This window comes from Salminus brasiliensis, chromosome 14 (genome assembly GCF_030463535.1).
Source record: "Salminus brasiliensis chromosome 14, fSalBra1.hap2, whole genome shotgun sequence".
Classification (NCBI taxonomy): Eukaryota; Metazoa; Chordata; class Actinopteri; order Characiformes; family Bryconidae; genus Salminus; species Salminus brasiliensis.
Window position 1 is genome coordinate 3,730,365 of NC_132891.1, and position 20,064 is coordinate 3,750,428.

Genomic DNA, 20,064 nt, shown 5'->3' on the forward strand with positions numbered 1-20,064 from the left:
TCAATGCTGGGGGGCTTTATACCCCTCTATCCCACACCTGGCATTAGGCAGCATGCTGCCAATAGGCTCATGTTCATTTACTGGCTCCAGAGAGTCCTATTCTATTGGTAATACTCTCCTACAGGGACTAGACAAGCTGCGTATAGTGTATATATTGTAGGGTGGGAACAAGAACATAGGCCCTATCTCATTGCTATCTTCCACCCCGCCAACAGTCCATTTTCACTCCTCCCTCCTGCGTCGTTTAATCAGCAACGCTGCTTGTGAATGTATCTACTCTGATAGGTGCTGTGGTCTCAAAATGAGGGGTGTTCAGGTCAGTTTCTGGAGTATTGCTGTGTATCTCGGCAGCAGAAAACACAGGAGGAGCTTCACTGACTGAAAACAGCCTAGACAGACGTTCGCCAACAGTCAGACGTTCGTTACTATCTTGGCAGTGAACGGTCAACACAGGCGCGTGCAGCCCCACGCTCGTACACCCCCCCACGCTTTACACCACTTAAAAATAGCAACCCGCCAAGGTCAGACTGACCGCACCTGGCTCTTAAAGGGAGCGGCGGGCGAGAGACACGCTGATTGGTTTATTGCTGCACGTTACGCCCAAAACAAACACACCCATGATTAATAAAGAGACTCAGTACATGACTTTCGTGAGTTTCATGAGTTTCGAGCCGAGCAAGGTGAACCTTTCCCATCGTTACCATAGTGAAGACACACCGACACGCCCCCTAAATCAAGCTGCACGGTCCGTAATTGACAAAAATAGGCCTCAACTCTTTTTATAGCTCTAAATCCTTACAAAGTCCACAAGAATTTATAGTGGTGTGTTATCATGTTGCTGGTGCTCCTATTTAGCCTCTGTTAACCTATTAAGGAAATAATGACCGTCCGGTGTAACCCTGGGACATCAACCTTTATCCGTACTGGAGACACAGTAGCTGCGCATTTTTACCACCCTGTTACTGAGGCATACTTACTATATTTACTATAATTTAGAAATACATACAGTCTGCAGCCTCCACCCTCACCCAGCAAAAGAGAAAGAGGTAGAATTAGGGTGGAGCAAAATGCTGAACCGTCCGCACGACCAATGACTTGCAATCCCGAGATTATGATGGGACAGTTTCGCAAGTGCAGCAGCCCTCAGCCAAGCAGCTTCATTAGCAGCTCACTTCACTGCCTCACACATATTGTGTGATTATTTGCTGATATCAGAGGAACACTACATGCCCAAAAGTTTGTGGACACCCCTCCTAATGAATGCATTCAGCTACTTTAAGTTGCACCCATTGCTGAAACAGATGTGCAAATGCAGACACACACACACACACAAACAGCTCGTCTAGTCCCTGTAGAGAAGAAGAAGTACTGCCAATAGAATAGGACTCTCTGGAGCAGATGAACATGAACATCCAGTAGTTTCGGGTAAATTGGGAATGATGTGGTGAGGTGGGGTGGTGTTCATCATTCACCAGCCTGACCTCACTAACTAATGCTCTTGTTGCTGAATGCAATCAAATCCTCACAGCAGTGCCCCTCCTCCAAAATCTAGTAGAAAGCCTTCTTCTCTGGACAGTAGAGTGAGTTACTCCAACCGAAGCAGGATCAGCTCTTTTTCATACCCTTGATTTCAGAAGAAAGCATGAATGAGCAGGTGTCCCAATACTTTTGTCAATAAAATGTAGGTTTACTGATAAGCTGATAAAGTGAACAAACGGTTTGTGCGGAACATCTGACCATTCTGATGACTGATGGGTTTCCCGCACCTACATCTTATCAGTATGGGTGTTATTAATATTCATATTGAAGACGTTAAAAAAAAATAAAAAAAAGAGCTTAATGGAGACTGATGCTCATTAATGGCAGCTTAAGGCTTGAGATATAAAGGGATTACCTGTCCAAGGAAGTAGATTCCTCCGCCAACAATAAAGGCAGAAATAGCAGTCCCGATGACGGCGAATAAGGTAATGGAGCCGATGTTTTGGAAGAAATTGCCCTGTGGGGAAAAGAGCATGACGCATCAGAGTCAGTCCCTGACTACCAAGCTTTCACTCTAATAAGCTGATATTAGGAAGGACGTGAATCTGTATGAGGCTGCATCCGTTTAAGGAGGCTCCTCCAATGATGCTGCTGTGGGCCCTGCAGTGAGAAATGCCCATGCTTATCTGGATAGTACGACAATACGCGACAATGATGGACAAACAGTACGTCATAGAGCTAAACACAGCCGCAGCAGCAGCAGCTCTCCTAAAGCCTGACCTCTCTCTCAATCTCTCTCTCTCTCTGTTATTCCATGTTTACAGATACCAGTGAGTCGTACAGCCTCAGACACCACATCAGCAGGTCTGTTAAAGACTACCGGACACCTCCAGCTAATAGGCGGGGTACAGGACTCTATTAGGGGGCACAGATGGGCTCAAACTAATCGATCTTCTCAAATTCTCCTGTAAAGTCACTGGCCTCAGATAACCTCATGAGACCTAGAGCCCTGTGTGATGAGATAATCAGACCCTAAAGTTGAACACTTGGAAGTCAGATTTGGGAAATTCTTCACATTTCCTGTAAAATCCTCCCAATTACTGACGTGGACGAACTGTTTTGGTGCTGGAAACGGGTTCATCAGAGTCTCAGCTTCACCAAAGCAGCGAAATCCACACATTAAATAGTACATAAAAGGTTTCTGAGCATCCATCGGTCAGTCCATCGCACAAATCCAGCAACTATGAATGTAATAAGAATGAATTCTGCCCTGCGGAAGCCCAGGTGCCGCCTTAGGGTACACACTAGGAAGAGGCCCACTCCTCTGGATAGGCTGCAAGGGTGTTTGTACTATGAAAGGCATTATGAAGTAGTGCAGGTACACTGTGGAACCACGCTAATATGGTCTAAATATCCGAATATAAGGATAAAATGCATCCATGTTCACCTTATAGTAAAGGTATGCTTGCCGGTCATAATGTATTGGCAATATGTTGAATATACGGTCTATACAGCTGTTTTAAGTCACAGGTTATGTAATACTGTAAACTAACATTTATATAATCAATTATATAACTTGTTTTTCTTTAGGGTGCTGTTGTCAACCACTGGAATTAAGGGTCAAGGGAAGACTGTGCCTGGCGGGAGCGGTTGTCCCCAGCCACCGCCCCCGTCTACGCACAGTTCTACGTTTTGTTAAAAGATATAAGGGACGGGTTTCCCCCTTTTTTGGTGAGAGTCGGTTGAGTGGAACTGCAGGTCCAGCTCGGGGGTTTACTGAGACGGCTGTCTCTTACCAGGATCGACGGGCTCTCCCGACCCAGTGTGAGTGGTGAGTAACAGCAGGTCTCATTGTGAGACTTGCTGTTACTGGGGTGGAACCTGAGTTATTTGATGATCCTCCCTTTGATTCAAAATTTCACAAAACAATGGGTGAGATTCAGATGACCAGAGAGCATTCTCAGGAGGATATTGGTGAACGAGGGCCAGCGCTGGCTTGTCTTTGGCTGCACTGGAGCAACGGGTAGCATGTTTGAGGTCTTGGGTAGAAGCTCACCTTGTGGAGCGAGTATCCGGACTCAAAGATGATGGGTGGCAGCAGGAGAAGGAAGAACATGTTGGGTCTGAACATTTCTTCTTCCTGAGAGAGAGAGAGAGAGAGAGAGAGAGAGAGAGAGAGAGAATTACTCTACTGCTGTTCAGTGAGAGAGAACCAACAGGCTTTACTTTATGGACCTCTAGGGGTTGCTGGACCCCCTTTAGCAACCATGGGCACAACAACACAAAAAAAGGTGCTTCCAATGGTTCTTTGATCGACCTCATAGAAGAACCGCTTTTTGTTCTGTGAAGAACCGTGTTTGTGAAAGAGAAGTGTGCAGAACCTTTTTAATGGTCGAAGGTTGGAAGCACACTGCAAGAACAGAGGGCCTTTGTTTGGCACTAAACAGAAAAGGAAATGAGACTGCCTGTGTGTGTGTGTGTGTGTGTGTGTGTGTGTGTGTGTGTGTGTGTGTTCGCTTGGTCACCAATGACACGCCAGCCCTCTGTGGTTTAAACTCGACTGGTCCAAACGTGTGGTAAGCTTCTCCGAAGAGATATACATCACACAAACACACACACACACACACCTTTGCGGCAAATCATTTCACACACACTAGTCCATCTACAGTACCATAGAAAGCGCATGTGAAAAATACACACACACACTCAATTTTTAATTCATATAAAATTCAATACAGAAGTTACACTATATGGACAAAAGTATTGGGACGCCTGCTCATTCATGGTTTCTTCTAAAATCAAGGCTATTAAAAAGAGTTGAACCTGCTTCTGTTGGAGTAACTGACTCCACTGTCCAGGGAGGAAGACTTTCTACTAGATTTTGGAGGAGCATTGCTGTGAGGATTTGATTGCATTCAGCAACAAGAGTGTTAGTGAGGTCAGGATGTTGGATGATTGATCACCACTTCACCTCATCATCCCAGTTCTTGCACTGCTCCACAGCTCAATGCTGGGGGGCTTTATACCCCTCTTCTGCTCCAGAGAGTCTAAGCGCATTAGACATGCTGTGTGTGTGTGTCAGCATTAGGTGCATATATATATATATAATGTGTGTGTGTGTGTGTATCTGCTGATACACAGACCTAATACATGGTTTTCATAATCAACATCAGCATAAAACACCCGCCCACACACACACACACACACACACACACACACACACACACTTCTCACATGCTGATCGCATGCGTTCTGCTTTACGCTTCTGGTGAGAGCTCCTTCCGTCCAGGCTTGCTGACCCACATCCTGCTTCTCTTCAGAGAAATGACCTTTAATCTCCAGCCACAACCACAGGAAGTCCGTCATGCGCACCCAGTAGGGCTGTCCGGTAACCTAGTGTCCAGGTGACCCATTTAACCCCACCCCCACCTTGCAGTACTTTTGGGAGGTCAGTACCTGACCTCACTGTGGCTGAATGCAATCAGCTCCACATTGCAATGTTCCAGCATGTAGTATAAAGAGAGAGAGAGAGGTAGTGAGAGATAGAGATAATAATATATGTGTGGGTGTGTGTGTGTGAGAGTGTGTGAGAGAGAGAGAGAGATTCACTCTGCAGAGGCATATGCTGCACAATACGGTGATCCGTCCTACCCATCAGCCCAGGTTTTTCACACTAGAGCTGCTCCACCTCTCCAGCTCCCACACAGATGTTTGTGGACACCCTTTCTAATGAACACACTCCGCTTTAAGTTGCATCCACTGCTGACACAGATGTGCAAATGTGCACACACACACACACACACACACACACACACACACACACACACACACAGCTTGTCTAGTCCCTGTAAAGAAGTACTGTCAATAAGATAGGGCTCTTCCCACCTTGACCCTTCATCCAGTACCCTGTTCTCCTGCCTTTTTGGACATCAGTCACATTGTGTCCTTTGCCAATGCTGATGGTTCTGCACTCTGCTACAACTGACTGGTGTGCCCGCTTATTTATACATGCATATGGCATCTGTGGCATCACAGGCTATAATGTTCTGATGTTACAGTGGGCAAAGGGTGGTGGCATCTTGGAAAATAGCTCATTTTGTGGGATGCTGTAGAGCTGCTGAAGGTGATTCTTGCATATTGAGGCATAACAGTGGAGCCCCACAGGCCATTGATGCCAGAGGGGAACGACAACGACAACTCCGGTTAGTGGTACAGAGTACAATTGACAGCTGTCCTCTATAATGAACACCTTCCATCACCCTAACACAGTCCACACCACGACCTGACCCAAAGGTGAGTATTCCCACTACTAGATAAGGGGTCATATATATATATATATATATATATATATATATATATATATATATATATATATATATATAACTTCCTCAGTGAATCACTGATATTAGAATAAACACTAATAATAACACTCCTACAGAAAGTGGTGGTGGAGGTTCTCCATCACTGTGTTCATCATTAGAACATCTCCAAAGTTCTCCTCTCTCATGGAGTCTAGTATTATTTAGCGTTCTCCTCAGATCAACACCTGGTTTGATGGTAAATCAGGGCTTAATGATGGTAAATCAGGTGAGCTGCTGCTGAATGCTGCTGCTGATGGAGTTGAACACATCCTCCACACTGTGCTGGCTGGACTGGGAGGGGGGCGTCCAGGAGAACCGCTCTGTTCTTCAGACTAGATCTCACTACTTTCTGTCTTCAGAATGAGAAGCTCTTGTTTCTCCTTTTTACTGGATTTATCTTCACCTGCATTATCTGTTCTGATGGGATCTGGAGCTTCTACTGTAAAAACTCTTACTGATGAGAGAAATGACTGTAAATAATGGGATTAGGTGCCTAAGACCTCAGTATAACACTGTATTACATTCAGTATATTTATAAAGATGCTTTCACTCTACTGTGTGATGCTCTAGTCTGCTCACACTCGAGCTCCCACCTCAGGAAAGCAGCATACTGCACTGATGGGGATCAGTGATTAGGTACCATTTCCAGCACTGCAGTGGCCAGTCCTGAGAGAAGCAGGAGGGGGAAAGGGGGGGGGGGGTCTGACGTCATACCCTCACGTCCTTCATGCATGTGCACACATCAAGGGGAAAGGTGCACAATTATGCACTCACACACTCTCTTTCGCTCTCTCTCTCTCTCTCTCTCTCTCTCTCTCTCACACACACACACACACACACACACACACACACACACACACACACACACACACAGACACAGACACAGACACAGACACAGCTCCTGACATACATCTTGGCTATTACATATGCATGTGTGCGTTTGTTTCCCCCGTGTAAAGGCGCAGGGAACACGGGTACAAACGAGGTGTGTGCCAATATCAAACCTGACAACATATATATATATATATATATATATATATATATACACACACACACACACACACACACACACATATATATACACGGATGTTATACTGTTATTTTTTTAGCTAAACACTGCTGTGCTCTGTTTAACTCCGCCCCTGGGGCGTCTCTACAGAGGACAGTGGATAAGCTAGAAAGCTAGAAAAGAAAGAGTCTAGAAAATGTAAAATTGGCCCCAAATCACTGGTTTATCGTGGATTTTTAGAGAAGCATTAGGTGCAAAATCGGGTTTTTTATTTATGAAAATTCACAGAAAAAGAAAAAGCCAAAATTTGAAATATCACATAAATCAGTTCAATATCACTGAACCCAGAATGTGATCATTTATGTAATTAATTTATCAAATAAACGATGACGTATCAAGCCTCAGGTCACATGATTCCCTTGTCAGTTGGCATGGTCCAATTTTTATATTTTGGCCAGATTTTTTACCCAATTTCTTCCAAATTTGGGCTGCCAATTACCCAAGCCATACATACCCCCCGCTCCCAAACTATTTTGGAACAGGAAATGGTAGAGGCAGCCACTTTGAGAGGAGGATTTACAAGGTTAGGTTACACGGCTGCCCAACCTTTACCAAATATATCCTTCAGACTTTATTTAAGCCACCTTTGTTCATGTGTCTGGACTGTGGTGCAACAGATAACACCACTACCTGCCAGTGAGCTACCACCACATGTGGGAGACTGGGGTTCGATTCCCTGGTCTGGGTGACTATAAGAATCCTTGGGCAGGACTCCTAACTCTACACTGACCCACATCTGTAATACCAGTAACCTTGTAAGTCGCTCTGGATAAGAGCTTCAGCTAAATGCTGTAAATGTAAATATGATGGTCATTTCATGAAGCTGGGAGAGTACAGGTTTTAGGTGTTTTGCTGGGCCTTGGACTCTTGGGTTTTGGACTTTGTCTGGGGTTCTGGTGGTGGGGTGGTGGGGGTGTATTTTGTATGCAGTTCTATTTTGTATTTAGGGCTTCTCCCACCACTGGGTACCCAGCGCTTCTCTCCGAGTGGGTAGATGGCGCACTCTCCCCTCATTACTCTTAAACTGACAACTGCCCAATTAAGAGAGAGAGGCAGGCCAATTGTGCTCTCTCGGGCTCCGGCTGCTGATGGCAGGCATCAAACCAGCGACCCTCGGGTCAAAGTGGCAGCGCCTTTGTCCACTTGACCACTAAGAGCCCATGAAGAAGCACTTTGGTAAAAGAGGTGGACAAAAGTATTGAAAATCTAGAGTATTAAAAAAAGAGCTGATCCTCCTTCTGTTGGAGTAACTGTCTCTACTGTCCAGGGAAGAAGACCTTCTACTAGATTTTGGAGCAGTACTGCTGTGAGGATTTGATTGCATCCAGTGACAATAGCGTTAGTGAAGTATTATTAAGTTGGAGCTCCATCACCATCATTCGAGAGAACACAGTTCTTCCACTGCTCCACAGCTCAATGCTGGGGGGCTTTATTCCCCTCTACTAGCCCACGCCTGGCATTAGGCAGCATGGTGCCAATAGGGTCATGATGTTGATCTGCTCCAGAGAGTCCTATTCTATTGACAGGGACCAGACAAGCTCGCTCTCTCGCTCGCTCTCTCTTTCTCGAGTGAGTTTAAGTCATCCCGCTTCTCCGCAGACCTGGATACCATGAGGATGAGATTTCCAATAAACTGAAGACGCTCCCTTTCTGCACGGCTCTCTCTCTCCCTCAGGACGACTTAACTGAAATTCACAGAGGGCTGAGCTCTTAAATGTGGACGAGATCCATCTCTGACCACCTCCCAGTGTGAGCCGATCACAGTGCGCCTTTGGCTTGAGAGAGAGAGAAAGAGAGAGAGAGATTTATGGTGTTTATGGTGATGTTATGATTACCTGGTCGTGTGCTGTATGTACTCTGCAGGTGTGTCCAGTCAGGATGTTGGATTAGAGGGCAGTTAATATACACAGGACAAGCTGAACCCTCAGGCTAAACACACACACACACACACACACACACACACACACTTCCCATTCTCACACCACCCCTCTACCAGCACGGCTCAACGGTCTAATCACTAACAAGAGAGAGCGTCTGGACACTTTCACAATATACAGAGTTAATATACTGCATGTCCAAATGTTTGTGGACACCCCTTCTCAAGAATGCATTCAACTACTTTAAGTTGCTCCCACTGCTGACACAGATGTGCAAATGCGCACACACACACAGCTTATCTAGCCCCTGTAGAGAAGTACTGCCAATACAATAAGACCCTCTAGAGCAGACAAAGAAAATCATGAACCTATCGGCACAATACCTAATGCCAGGCGTGGGCAACCGGGGTGTATATATATATATATATATATATATATATATATATATATATATATATATATATATGTATATATATGATGGTGGTGCTCCATCCAATACTTTTGTTGGGACACATTTGGAAGTTGGGGATGATAAGGTGAGGTGGGGTGAGGTGAGGTGGTGATCAACCCTGACTCACCTTCACTAATGAATGCTCTTATTGCTGAATGCTATCATATCCTCACAGCCATGTTCCTCCAAAATCTAGCAAAAAGCCTTCTTCCCTGGACAGTAGAGACAGCTACTCCAACACAAGCAGGAGCAACTCTTTTAAACAGCCTTGATTTCTGAAGAAACAGTGAATGAGCAGGTGTCCCAATACTTTTGTCCACACAGTGATATATATATATATATATATATATATATATATATAGGGGAGTTAAAGTAGCCTTAGAAAGGTTGACCATTCTACAGTATCTGATCAAACACGGCGTGATCAGTGTATACAGGCTCATACATAACCCCGTCTGTTATTAATATCATTCATCTGTCCATTCTTGACCTACCTGTGAATTATTAACACATATTTATTATTAACATACCTGTGAATTATTAAGATCGTCATCATTAATCATTAATAGAAATTAAAGGCTCCTGCTTACACAAACCAGCCAATTAAGCCAAGCCCTCAAACACCTTCACAAATGACGTGTGAATTGTCCATAAAAGCCATACGCAGCACGTCCAAATGTTTGTGGACGCCCCTTCTAATGAATGCATTCAGCCACTTAGAGGTGCACCCATCGCTGACACACAGAGCTTGTTAGAGAAGTACTGCCAATAGATTAGGACTCTCTGGAGCAGATAAATAAACATGAACCTATCGGCTCCATGCTGCCTAATGCCAGGCGTGGGCTGGTAGAGGGGTATAAAGCCCCCCAGCATTGAGGAGCTGTGGAGCAGTGGAAGAGCTGTGTTCACTGGAATGATGGTGGTGGAGCCCCATCCAGCACTTTTGGGATGCAATCAAATCCTCACAGCAACGTAGAAAGCCTTCTTTCCTCACATTTTGACCCTCAAAAAAGGGCTAATGGATATTTAGAAACCAATAAAGTTTACTACATACCTCATAGTGTACACACCACCACAGATCTGACCATTCAAGACCTCTGAAGGTGTCCTGCGGTGTCTGGCACCATGGCAACCAAAACATTAGCAGCAGATCCTTCATCAATGAGAGCCTTAGAAGCTCATGACCCTGATGCTGGTTCACCGGTTGTCCTTCCTTGAGCACTATTGGTCGGTACTGACCACTGCATACCGGGAACACCCCACAAGATCTACCTGATGTTTCGTAGATGTTCTGACTCAGTCGTCTAAAACATCACAGCTGAAGATACACCTGGTACTAATGTTATGGCTACTCTTCTTGGAAGGCTTTACAGTGGATGCTGGAACAGTGCTGTGAGGAACCTGCCATGAAAGCATCAGTGAGGTCAGGTACTAATGTAGGACGGTTAGTTCTACCCCTCCAACCATACCAAAAGTATTGGACCAAGCTCTGTTACTCCAGAGAATGCAGATCCACTGCTCCACAACCCAAAATACTGGGGGGCTTTACACCCGTCTAGCCCATACTCGGCACTGGGCATGGTGATCTTAGGCTCCTATTCTATTGGTAATGCTTCTCTATGGAGACTATAAAGCCCTGTGTGTGTCCCTGAACACCTGTGCTGCGTTTTAACTGTGTCTATTTTGTGGGTTCTTTTTACAGAACTCCAACGGCCAGCAACCTTAATAAAGGCTCCACTCTGTGAACACCTGTTTCCTGTACAATCAAACTAGAGAATCTAAATATGTCTATTAACTTTGCACCACTAAAGGGGCCTATATACATATGAGGTGAGTTGTCAGAGGTCTCAGAGCTAGAGCATCTACCGTTTTCCAATTAATTAAGATTAATTATCTGAAATAAACAATATAAAATTCATCAGTCTATCCTCAGTCAGGGCTTATCTCCCCACTCACCTCCTTACACTACATTTGACAATCATATCTTATCTAATGCCCCTTTTTAAACAGCAATGCAAACATCTGTACATTTCATAGTTTATATATTAGGGAAGCACTGATTCAGCTTTTTCAGTCCTGATACCGATACGATACATAACCTCTGCATATCGGTCGATACTCGATACCAATCCGATACCACTGCAGAATTAATAAACTGTATACCTCAGCATGTGGGAGAGACTTAAGGCATCAGGATTAAATTTCTATTTATTTGTCACTAGAATAATAAACAATGGTGCAGGACCTTGACACAGCCTTCAAATTCTAAATAAAAAAGGAGTCAAACTTCTTAAAATATTTTTAAATAAATAAAATGTATCAAACAAAATGTACCAAAACAAAAATGAAATGAAAAATGAAAATAAGTAGCTTTGTTTGGTCAAACACACAAACGGTAATCAAGCTCATATCTTAAATATTTTGTATAAACAGTAATCCAAAATAAAATCTAGCAGAATAGAATAATGAGAATAAACAAGTAACTCTGCCAAACATACAAGCAGCAATCAAACGTAAACAATCAGTGCAGTCTCACAACAACAAATTAAAGTGAAAGGATCTGTTTCATAGATCGGACACATTTCACATTACCTAATTCAGCTAATTTTGTTAATATCGGCTCGGTGCATCTCTAGTTTATTTATTAATATTGTACATCTTAAAACAGTGCAAAACATATGTATGGTGTATGCATAGTGCAAGGTAATTATATATATATATATATATATATATATATATATATATATATATATAATTTGTTTTACAATTAAAACCCATTGTTTGCATTTTTGCCATATTTCTGTCGACCCAATCAACTACAGGCAAACAGGTATTTTACAAATATCCCATCTGTTTTCAGATGATGTTATGAAGTCCTTCTCATAGATTCAGAAAGATTTTGGGGTTTTTTTTGTCATCTAAATTCTTTAGGTATTTGCTAATTCATAATTTTATTAAATCCCTACAGGATGGGGGATCAACTGAGAATAGAAACAATTGTATGCATGTATGTATGTATGTATGTATATGTGTATATACATATATATACATATTTATTATGGATGGCTAAGGGCTAAGTTTTGCACTCACCTTTACAACTGTGTTAATGTGATGTCACAATCATTTAATTTAATTTTTAAAAAGTCACCAAAATAGGAGGTGTGAAAGGTGGCGCAAACCACGGTCTGACCAACAGGGGTGGTCTTGGTCCAGATCAAACAACCATTGGTTTGTTTGCAGTGTAAAGACTTTTTTTTGGGATGTTTCTGACTTTGGACCAATCACAGGAAGCTGAGGCAAGCTGCCGTCAGCCATCAGAGAAAAAAAATGAGTCGCTCTAGAAACTCCAGAGTTGCCAAGTCTCTTCAGGACTTCAGATTGCTTACCGTCCTTTCCTCCTTAATCTGACGGCTACGATATAAACAGTGCTGTGTCTGAAAGTTGGTGCTGCTGGTGTAAATACCGTAATACCAGCAGTAAAGCCACAACGGAATGAGTCCGTTGATTAATTCTATTCGGAACAGGCGACCAGACGAACGGTCAACACGCCAACGCCAGACACACGTCCTTCTGCAAACCAGTCAGTGTCAAGTATAGGAAGATTCAGCCCACCTAGGTGCTGACGCCGGGACGAAGGCCTAGGTTCTTTAGTGCAATCGCAAAAATGAAGCGTGAAACCAAACAAAAACAGTGCAACAAAACCCAAAGCTTGGTCTGGGACTTGTTAATATTGTGTACATCTTAAATGTATGACGCACAGTGTGCACATGGCACAAAGTAATGTGTGTATGTAATTGGCAAAACTTCCAATATTCTATATTGATATTCCAGTAGGACTATCGGTAATCAATCGGCAGAGATTTTCTGCAAAAGTAGCTGTAGTAGTAGTATTAATCGAGGTGGGGGGTCTGGATAAGTTTGGACATACACTATTAAACAGTGCTACAAAACGTTCTATAGGTCAAGTCAAGTCAAACTGTATTTGTAATTGTATGGTTTTTTACAACTGTTGTCACAAAGCAGCTTTACATAATTAGTAATTAATAAATAACAGAAAAAAAAGAAATAACGTAAGACATGAAGGATCCAAGACCCAAAACTCCCTCAGAGCTGGAGGAAGAAACCTTGTGAGGAACCAAGACTCAAACCATCTAAACTGTTGTACTGCTCAGATCATAATTATGACATATTAATCATGGTGTACTATAAGCAATGCCACAGAATAAATAAATCAATTTATTAAAATAAATAAAATAATCCAAAGCAAATAATTGTGTGTGATAAGTGTGGAGAACCTTTGAAATTATGTTAAACATAAAACATTGACACATGAAACCTTTAAAAGCTTCTTTCGTTTACAAACAATGGTTCTTTACGGACCCAAAAACAGGTCTTCTACAGTATCACTCAAAGATCCTTTTGTGGCACCTTTCTCTTTAAGAATGTAGAGTATTTTACTGTGCTTTGAGATCAGTGGAAGGTTACTGTGTGTACAGTGTATTATCAGTGAGGGTAGAACCCAAATAATAATGCTCCAGCAGATGGCGCTGCATGAGGATAATGGGGCTATACATACCAGTGGGGTGTGTGACGGGACTCATAGATTGATAGGAGGAGGTAAAGTGCAGTGAGGGTCTCATTGGATGTGAGGAAAACTGCATTTGGGCGTGGCCAAAGACCATAGTGTGATGGAAGTAGCTGAATCTGCAGGTGTATGGAAGCTTACGGTCATACGGGTCTACCAGCAGTGGCAGAGATCCCAGTCTACAGGGAAGAAATCCACCAAATCTGGCTGAACTGCGCAGTTCTTTGATGTAAGAGAGGCTGAACATTGATGTCACAACTACATCCAGGAACTTGTCCAGTCATAGGTCAATAGGTCACACTATTCAGTCACAGGTGACTTCTATTTGTTAGCCTGGTGAGATTATAATGAATCTATTGCAGTCTTACCTTCTAATGCAACAGCAATGCATAGAGACAGTAATAGACAGTACCTTCCAGTTGGCCAGCTCTTGAGTCTCAATGATCTTTATGAAGGCCCCCATCAGGATTCCTGGAAAAAAGCAATGAGCAGTGGTTTAGTGACCACATCTCTCCTTACTTCAGATTTACTTCAGTTACCATACACTCATATCTCATTTTATATGATGAACGCTCACGTTTGCAGAAGAGGAGATTTGAAAATTAAAACCCATTGTTTGCATTTTTGCCATATTTCTATCTAGGTTTAATTCTGCAGGTATTTTACAAATAATCTTATTTGTTTTCAGGTGATGTTATGAAGTCCTGCTCACAGATTCTGGAGATTTGGGTTTTTTGGGTTCTTTAGGTATGTGCGAATTCATAATTGTATTAAATTCCTACAGGATGGGGGACCAACTAAGAATAAAAATGACATATATACCGTGTGAATATATATATATAAACCATGTATCTCCATTCGTGTCCTTTTTTAGTTTACTCCATTGTTGAACCCTGTATCTGCTCTTCTGTACACTGTGTAAGTAATTCTGGATGAATGGACCAATAGAAATGCTCCAAAATGTTTGCACTAAACTCTTACTTTACATTTATCCCCATTCTAAGTTATGATCATTTTTGCCTTCTCCTGTAAAGTCGCCATTTTGGAGATTCATGCTTTTTTATTGGACAGCGACGATATAATAATAATAATAATAATAATAAAATGCATCTCATCACTGCCTCACCTGTAGAGTTTGTGGGAAAAGGGACTTGTAATCAATTTTGACAACTGGAAAACTATTTCTCAGGACCTGTACCCAAAACTATGCTAATTATCTTCACAAAATAAACTTAATTAACATTTAGTATGTTTAATTTATTTAAATTTATTAATTTAAGAATTTATCTCACACCAATCCGCCTCCAAAAGACCTTCCCAGATTACCCTGCTCTTTGTTTTGAACGTAAACTCTCAAAGGTACGCATTTCCATTGGGTTTGGTGATGTGACACAATATATAAAAGATACAAAAAGATCTTTTAGAAGGGGGTTCATCATGAATTTGAGAAAATATTGCAATCTTTTTACCTTGACCTCCATTTACAGTCTTGTTTTTTTTTTGTTTGGTTTTGTCTTCTCCCATAAAGTTGCAAATTTGTTAATTGTTAATTTGTTTACCAGGGTGGATGAAGCGGCATCAGTTCATCTCTAGCAGCCGTAGGTAAATAAACTACGCAACATGAATTGAATGTTGAGTTAAACATCTATAACAACTTCTAATGGACATTTATATTACGCCATGAAAGGAGATTTCTGAAGCACAGCATTATCCCACGGTGGGACACCAGGCTGGATTCCCACTGAAAAGGCCACATCAGCCTGAGGGACTTCAGCTTCACAGTGAGTCACTGTTTCACTGCTTTCAGAAGGAGAACGAGGGGACTAGAGCGAGAGAGAGCTCCTGTTACAAACACTAGAGTTAATTACAGAGAGCAGACAGATATGGGGGATATATACTACACCCCCATCCCCACCCCCAACCTCCACCTTAACTACTACCAGAGGTGTCAAGTAAGGTACCGAAGTATTTGTCCTTCATTACTTAAGTAGAAATGTTGGTTCTCTAAACTTTACTGCAGTAATTATTTACTTTTCAGACTTTTTACTTCTACTTCTCACATTTCCCCCCAATTATCTGAACTTTCTCCTCCTTACATTTTAAAATCAGCCTCGTTGCTCCTATTTCATTCCCCTTTGTTTTCATTCCGGCTCGTCATCAATAAAAACCCTCTCCAGATAAATCTCTCCATCCTGAAAGTGAGAGTCTGATCCTGATTGGATGAGAAGTATAAACAGACTCCATTCTGACTTCCTATTGGTTTATAAGAGATCCATCACACCTGCACACGTCCCGTCCCTCTCCAGCGAGCTCACAGCAGACGTCTGTAGTCTAGTATGAAGACTGTGTCCGTGGCAGAGACTCAAGAGAGCTGCAGTGAAACGTCCCGACTGAGCCCCACATTTACATTCCAATAAAGCTTATTGATCACACGCCTCTGAAGTCTGACTTTCTGCAGCTTTACAAAACTTCTAGACAACGACTCCTCATATTTTCCTCCATGAAGCTCATGTTGATGCTCAGTAGAGCACAGAGACGCTCCTTTAATAGAGCTGATATTACTGAAATGCTTCATTTTCAATGGGCAGATCTGCAGCTGAAACAGGAGCCTAGTGCAGCCCAACATTTTTAACATCAACATTTTAATAGATCATTCTCCTCATTATGACTTTTAGAGAAATGGGGTTGGGGGGGGGGGGGGGGGGGGCACTATAGACCCCTGTGGCGTGGCCTAAGCTTTCAGCCTTTGTTTTCCTTCCATTACTTTTACTTTTCTACTTGAAGTCGTTCTGAAACCAGTACTTTTACACTTTTACTGGAGTAAAAAGCTTCAATTGATACTTCAGCTTCTATAGAAGTCTTTTAAAACCTAGTATCTCCACTTACTTCTACCTGAGGAATGAATGTCAGTACGGCTCACACCTTTGACTACTACTACCTTAATGCTGAAGACAAGCTGCACGTGGTACTAGGAGAAATACGGTAAACCACAGTGTGAATAGAGTGATAACCTACACAGCTGCTGTTTTGACTTGTTTTGGGACCACTCTCAGTATGACTGCCTTGTAAATGAAACCATGACTACATTCAAATCATTACGGGCTGGTTTCCCAGACCGGGATTAGGTCTAGCTCTGGATTATATCCATGTGTTTTAATGATGGAGAGAGAGAGAGAGAGAGAGATAGAGAGAGAGTGAGAGAGGGAGATAGAGAGAGAAGTCACAGATATAGAGGTCAGGGAGGATGTATAAAGGTAGGGCAGCAGGGGCAGTGGTCAGCACAGGAAAGGAAGTTAAGGTCTGTAGGACTTTGAATAACAAAACAGAGGCATGTGTCTGTTTTCAGGCTGTGCATCCTGCATTTGAGGAAGCTTGAAAGTTAACACAGCAGAAAGGAAGGGCAGAGCGGAGGGGTGAGGGCATCATTCATCCTGGCAGATCTGCTCCAGATCGTTCAGACTGGTTGGAGGACGATTGCGGAGGCTTTGACTACGACCACTGACAAAGAATCGCCTTCCTGTTTCTCCCAAACTTCAGTTTCCAGCAGGCTGAAGCAGCAGTTCTTGCTGTAGTACTTCTAAAGTGGCCGATTCTGCACCATCTATCCATCGGTCCTTCCGTGTTAACAAGATGCCCAGGCAACATGATGATGCTGCTACCACCACCACAGTTCGCTTTTGGGAGTGTGTCTGTTGAGGAATGGGTAGCCACTGAACTCTGTAGCTCCTTCAAAGTGATTGTTGGCCTCTCTGTGGATTCCATCAGAAGTTTCCCTCAACTCCCTCATCTTGCTCTGACTACGAGTTTTGAGGAACATCCTTACCTAGGCAGTACTGGGTGGTAGCTAAGCTAATGTAATCTGCACCTATTGCTGAAACAGATGTGCAAATGCACACACAAAGCCTGTCAATAGAATAGGACTCTCTGGAGCAGATAAACACGAACCTATCGGCACCATGCTGCCTAATGCCAGGCGTGGGCTAGAGGGGTATAAAGCCCCCCAGCATTGAGCTGTGGAGTCCATCTGGAGTGATGGACGGTGCTGAATAAGGTGGGGTGGTGATCATGATCATCATCATCATCATCATCATCCAACATCCTGACCTCACTAAGGCTCTTGTCGCTGAATGCAATCAAATCCTCACAGACATGCTCCTAGGAAGAAAAACTAGTAGATAGTCTTCTTCTCTGGACAGTAGAGACAGTTACTCCAACAAAAGCTGGATCAGCTCTTTTTTTTTAATAGTCTTGATTTGAGAAAAAATAGTGAACAAGGAAGTGTCCCAATACTTTTGTCACTATTGTGTATATTATGTAAGTCTTTTCACCTCAGACAAATAACAGTTAAAAAAAGTATTACAAGCTAATTGCCATGACTTCCGACCACAGCTGTAATTGTGTGTGTGCATGTGTGTGCGTGTGTGTGCGCACATGGCTTAGTTTCCTTTGGCCAGGGGAAAATACTAAACCATAAAAATATCCACAGACAGCAGACAGATGGAAATCTCTCTAACAGGAAACTCCATTCAAGAAAAGCAGAAAACAAGACTGACTCGTCTCGGCAGGAAATTGTGCAAGTGTGTTTGCGTGTATGCGTGTGTACGAGTGTGTAGAGTTTCCCAAAAGCTGAGCCACACCATATTTCCACAGATTTTGAAAGAAAAGACTGTGAATCATGTTTGGCAATGATGCCCTAACTGTAGAACAGAGGTTTGCTCACCCAGAGACACCACGGCCACGCTCTCGGGCAGGAAGTGCAGCTTGAACTTGATGAGCAGGTGCACCAATATGATGCAGATTCCTGTGAACAGAACATTCAAGATGAGGGCATGAGGTTACACACAATAAACCACAGAAGAACAACGAAAAACAGGAGTAAAAAGCTTCAGTTGATACTTCAGCTTCTATAGAAGTCTTTTAAACCCTCGTATCTCCACTCACTTCTACCTGAGGAATGAGTGTGAATACTTTTGACACTTTTGACTACTACTACCTTACCCTACTACCTCAGAGGGCACTGACCCCCACTGGCCAGTTTAGTGATCCATTCTTGACCCTACCTAATGGGGGGGGGGTTACAGCTGACTAATAAGCTAAACAGAAACGTCATGGGCCAGTTTCCCAGACAGGGATTAAGCCTAGTCAACAGAGCCTGGTCTACAGAGCATTCTGAAAGGTGATTCTCCACTAAAAGTCATTTTAAATGTAGTCTAGGACTAGGCTTAATGCCTTTCTGGGACACCAGCCCTATATGTTTTAGCACTGACAGCTAACACATATAGTTAGAGTAGCACTGCCAGGTTAAAAGGAAAAAATACCGGACCGTTAAGAAACCATCAAGAAAAGGTTCTCAGAAGAACCCAATCTTAAGGACGAAGGTCTTCACATAGAGCTAAATTCAATAAGTTCCAAGTTCCTCATTGTTGGATCCAAAACACAGTAGCCCGAGAAACCTAGAAACCTTCTAGTTCACACAAATTCTACGAGTACGAATTTGTGCTCTCTCCAGGTGGGTAGGTGGCGCTCTCTCCCCTCTTCGCTCCTAAAGCGATGTTGTGCATCTGTTAGCTGGTCGGGTGAAAAAGCAAGTCAGCGCTTTCCTCAGAGCGCGTAGGCTGCCTGGCAAATGCCACATCGGGGGCAGTTCAAAAAGAGCCGATGTACCGAGGCAGACGTGTAAAGTCTAGAGCTGGGGGGGGCGGGGCTACAAACTATAGGTGATTTAAGAAGAAAGTCTCTGGGAAAAGCATTAGGGCTGCTTTTGCAAATACAGGAATGTCCCGCTCAGGCCTCTAAGCGCTGCAGCAGCACTGCTGCACAGTCATACACACCCAGCTGAACTCACCGGAGGACCCGGGGAGTATCTGGCGGCTGAATCGACCGAGTCTGAGCAGGAATGACGTTGTGCTGGGGCCCCCGGGACTGCAGTCTGACACAGCTGTTCGCTGCAGATGAAGCTGCTCGTCCTGGAGAAACCTTTTACGGCAGGAAATGATTGCTGGACGTTGGTGCGCGAGCCAAGGCCTGGGCAGGCGTTCGGGCTGCGAGCTGCACCACGGCTCCTTGTAGCTGCACTCAAACTAAAGGCACGGCTAAACTATGAGAGATGTGACTGTGGTGAAGCCGGATTACATCTGAATGTTTGGTTTACATGATCTTTTTCACATGGCCTATATCTGACCTTAGCTGCTAATCAAACCCACATGTGCAACAGAGCAGTCCTCCACCCGTACAGTCATCAT

At 43.3% G+C, this 20,064-nt stretch overlaps 1 protein-coding gene across 1 annotated transcript in view; it reads right to left on the reverse strand.

The window, feature by feature from the left end:
* Window positions 1-20,064, reverse strand: part of slc9a8 (solute carrier family 9 member 8) — a 51,848-nt gene that overhangs the window by 24,037 nt on the left and 7,747 nt on the right. Inside the window, exons 3-6 of the mRNA XM_072697209.1 lie at window positions 18,543-18,623; window positions 14,235-14,293; window positions 3,536-3,619; window positions 1,895-1,996 (exon numbers count right to left, since the gene is read on the reverse strand). Coding sequence (XP_072553310.1) covers window positions 1,895-1,996; window positions 3,536-3,619; window positions 14,235-14,293; window positions 18,543-18,623 — 326 coding nt within the window. The remainder of the gene's footprint in view (window positions 1-1,894; window positions 1,997-3,535; window positions 3,620-14,234; window positions 14,294-18,542; window positions 18,624-20,064) is intronic.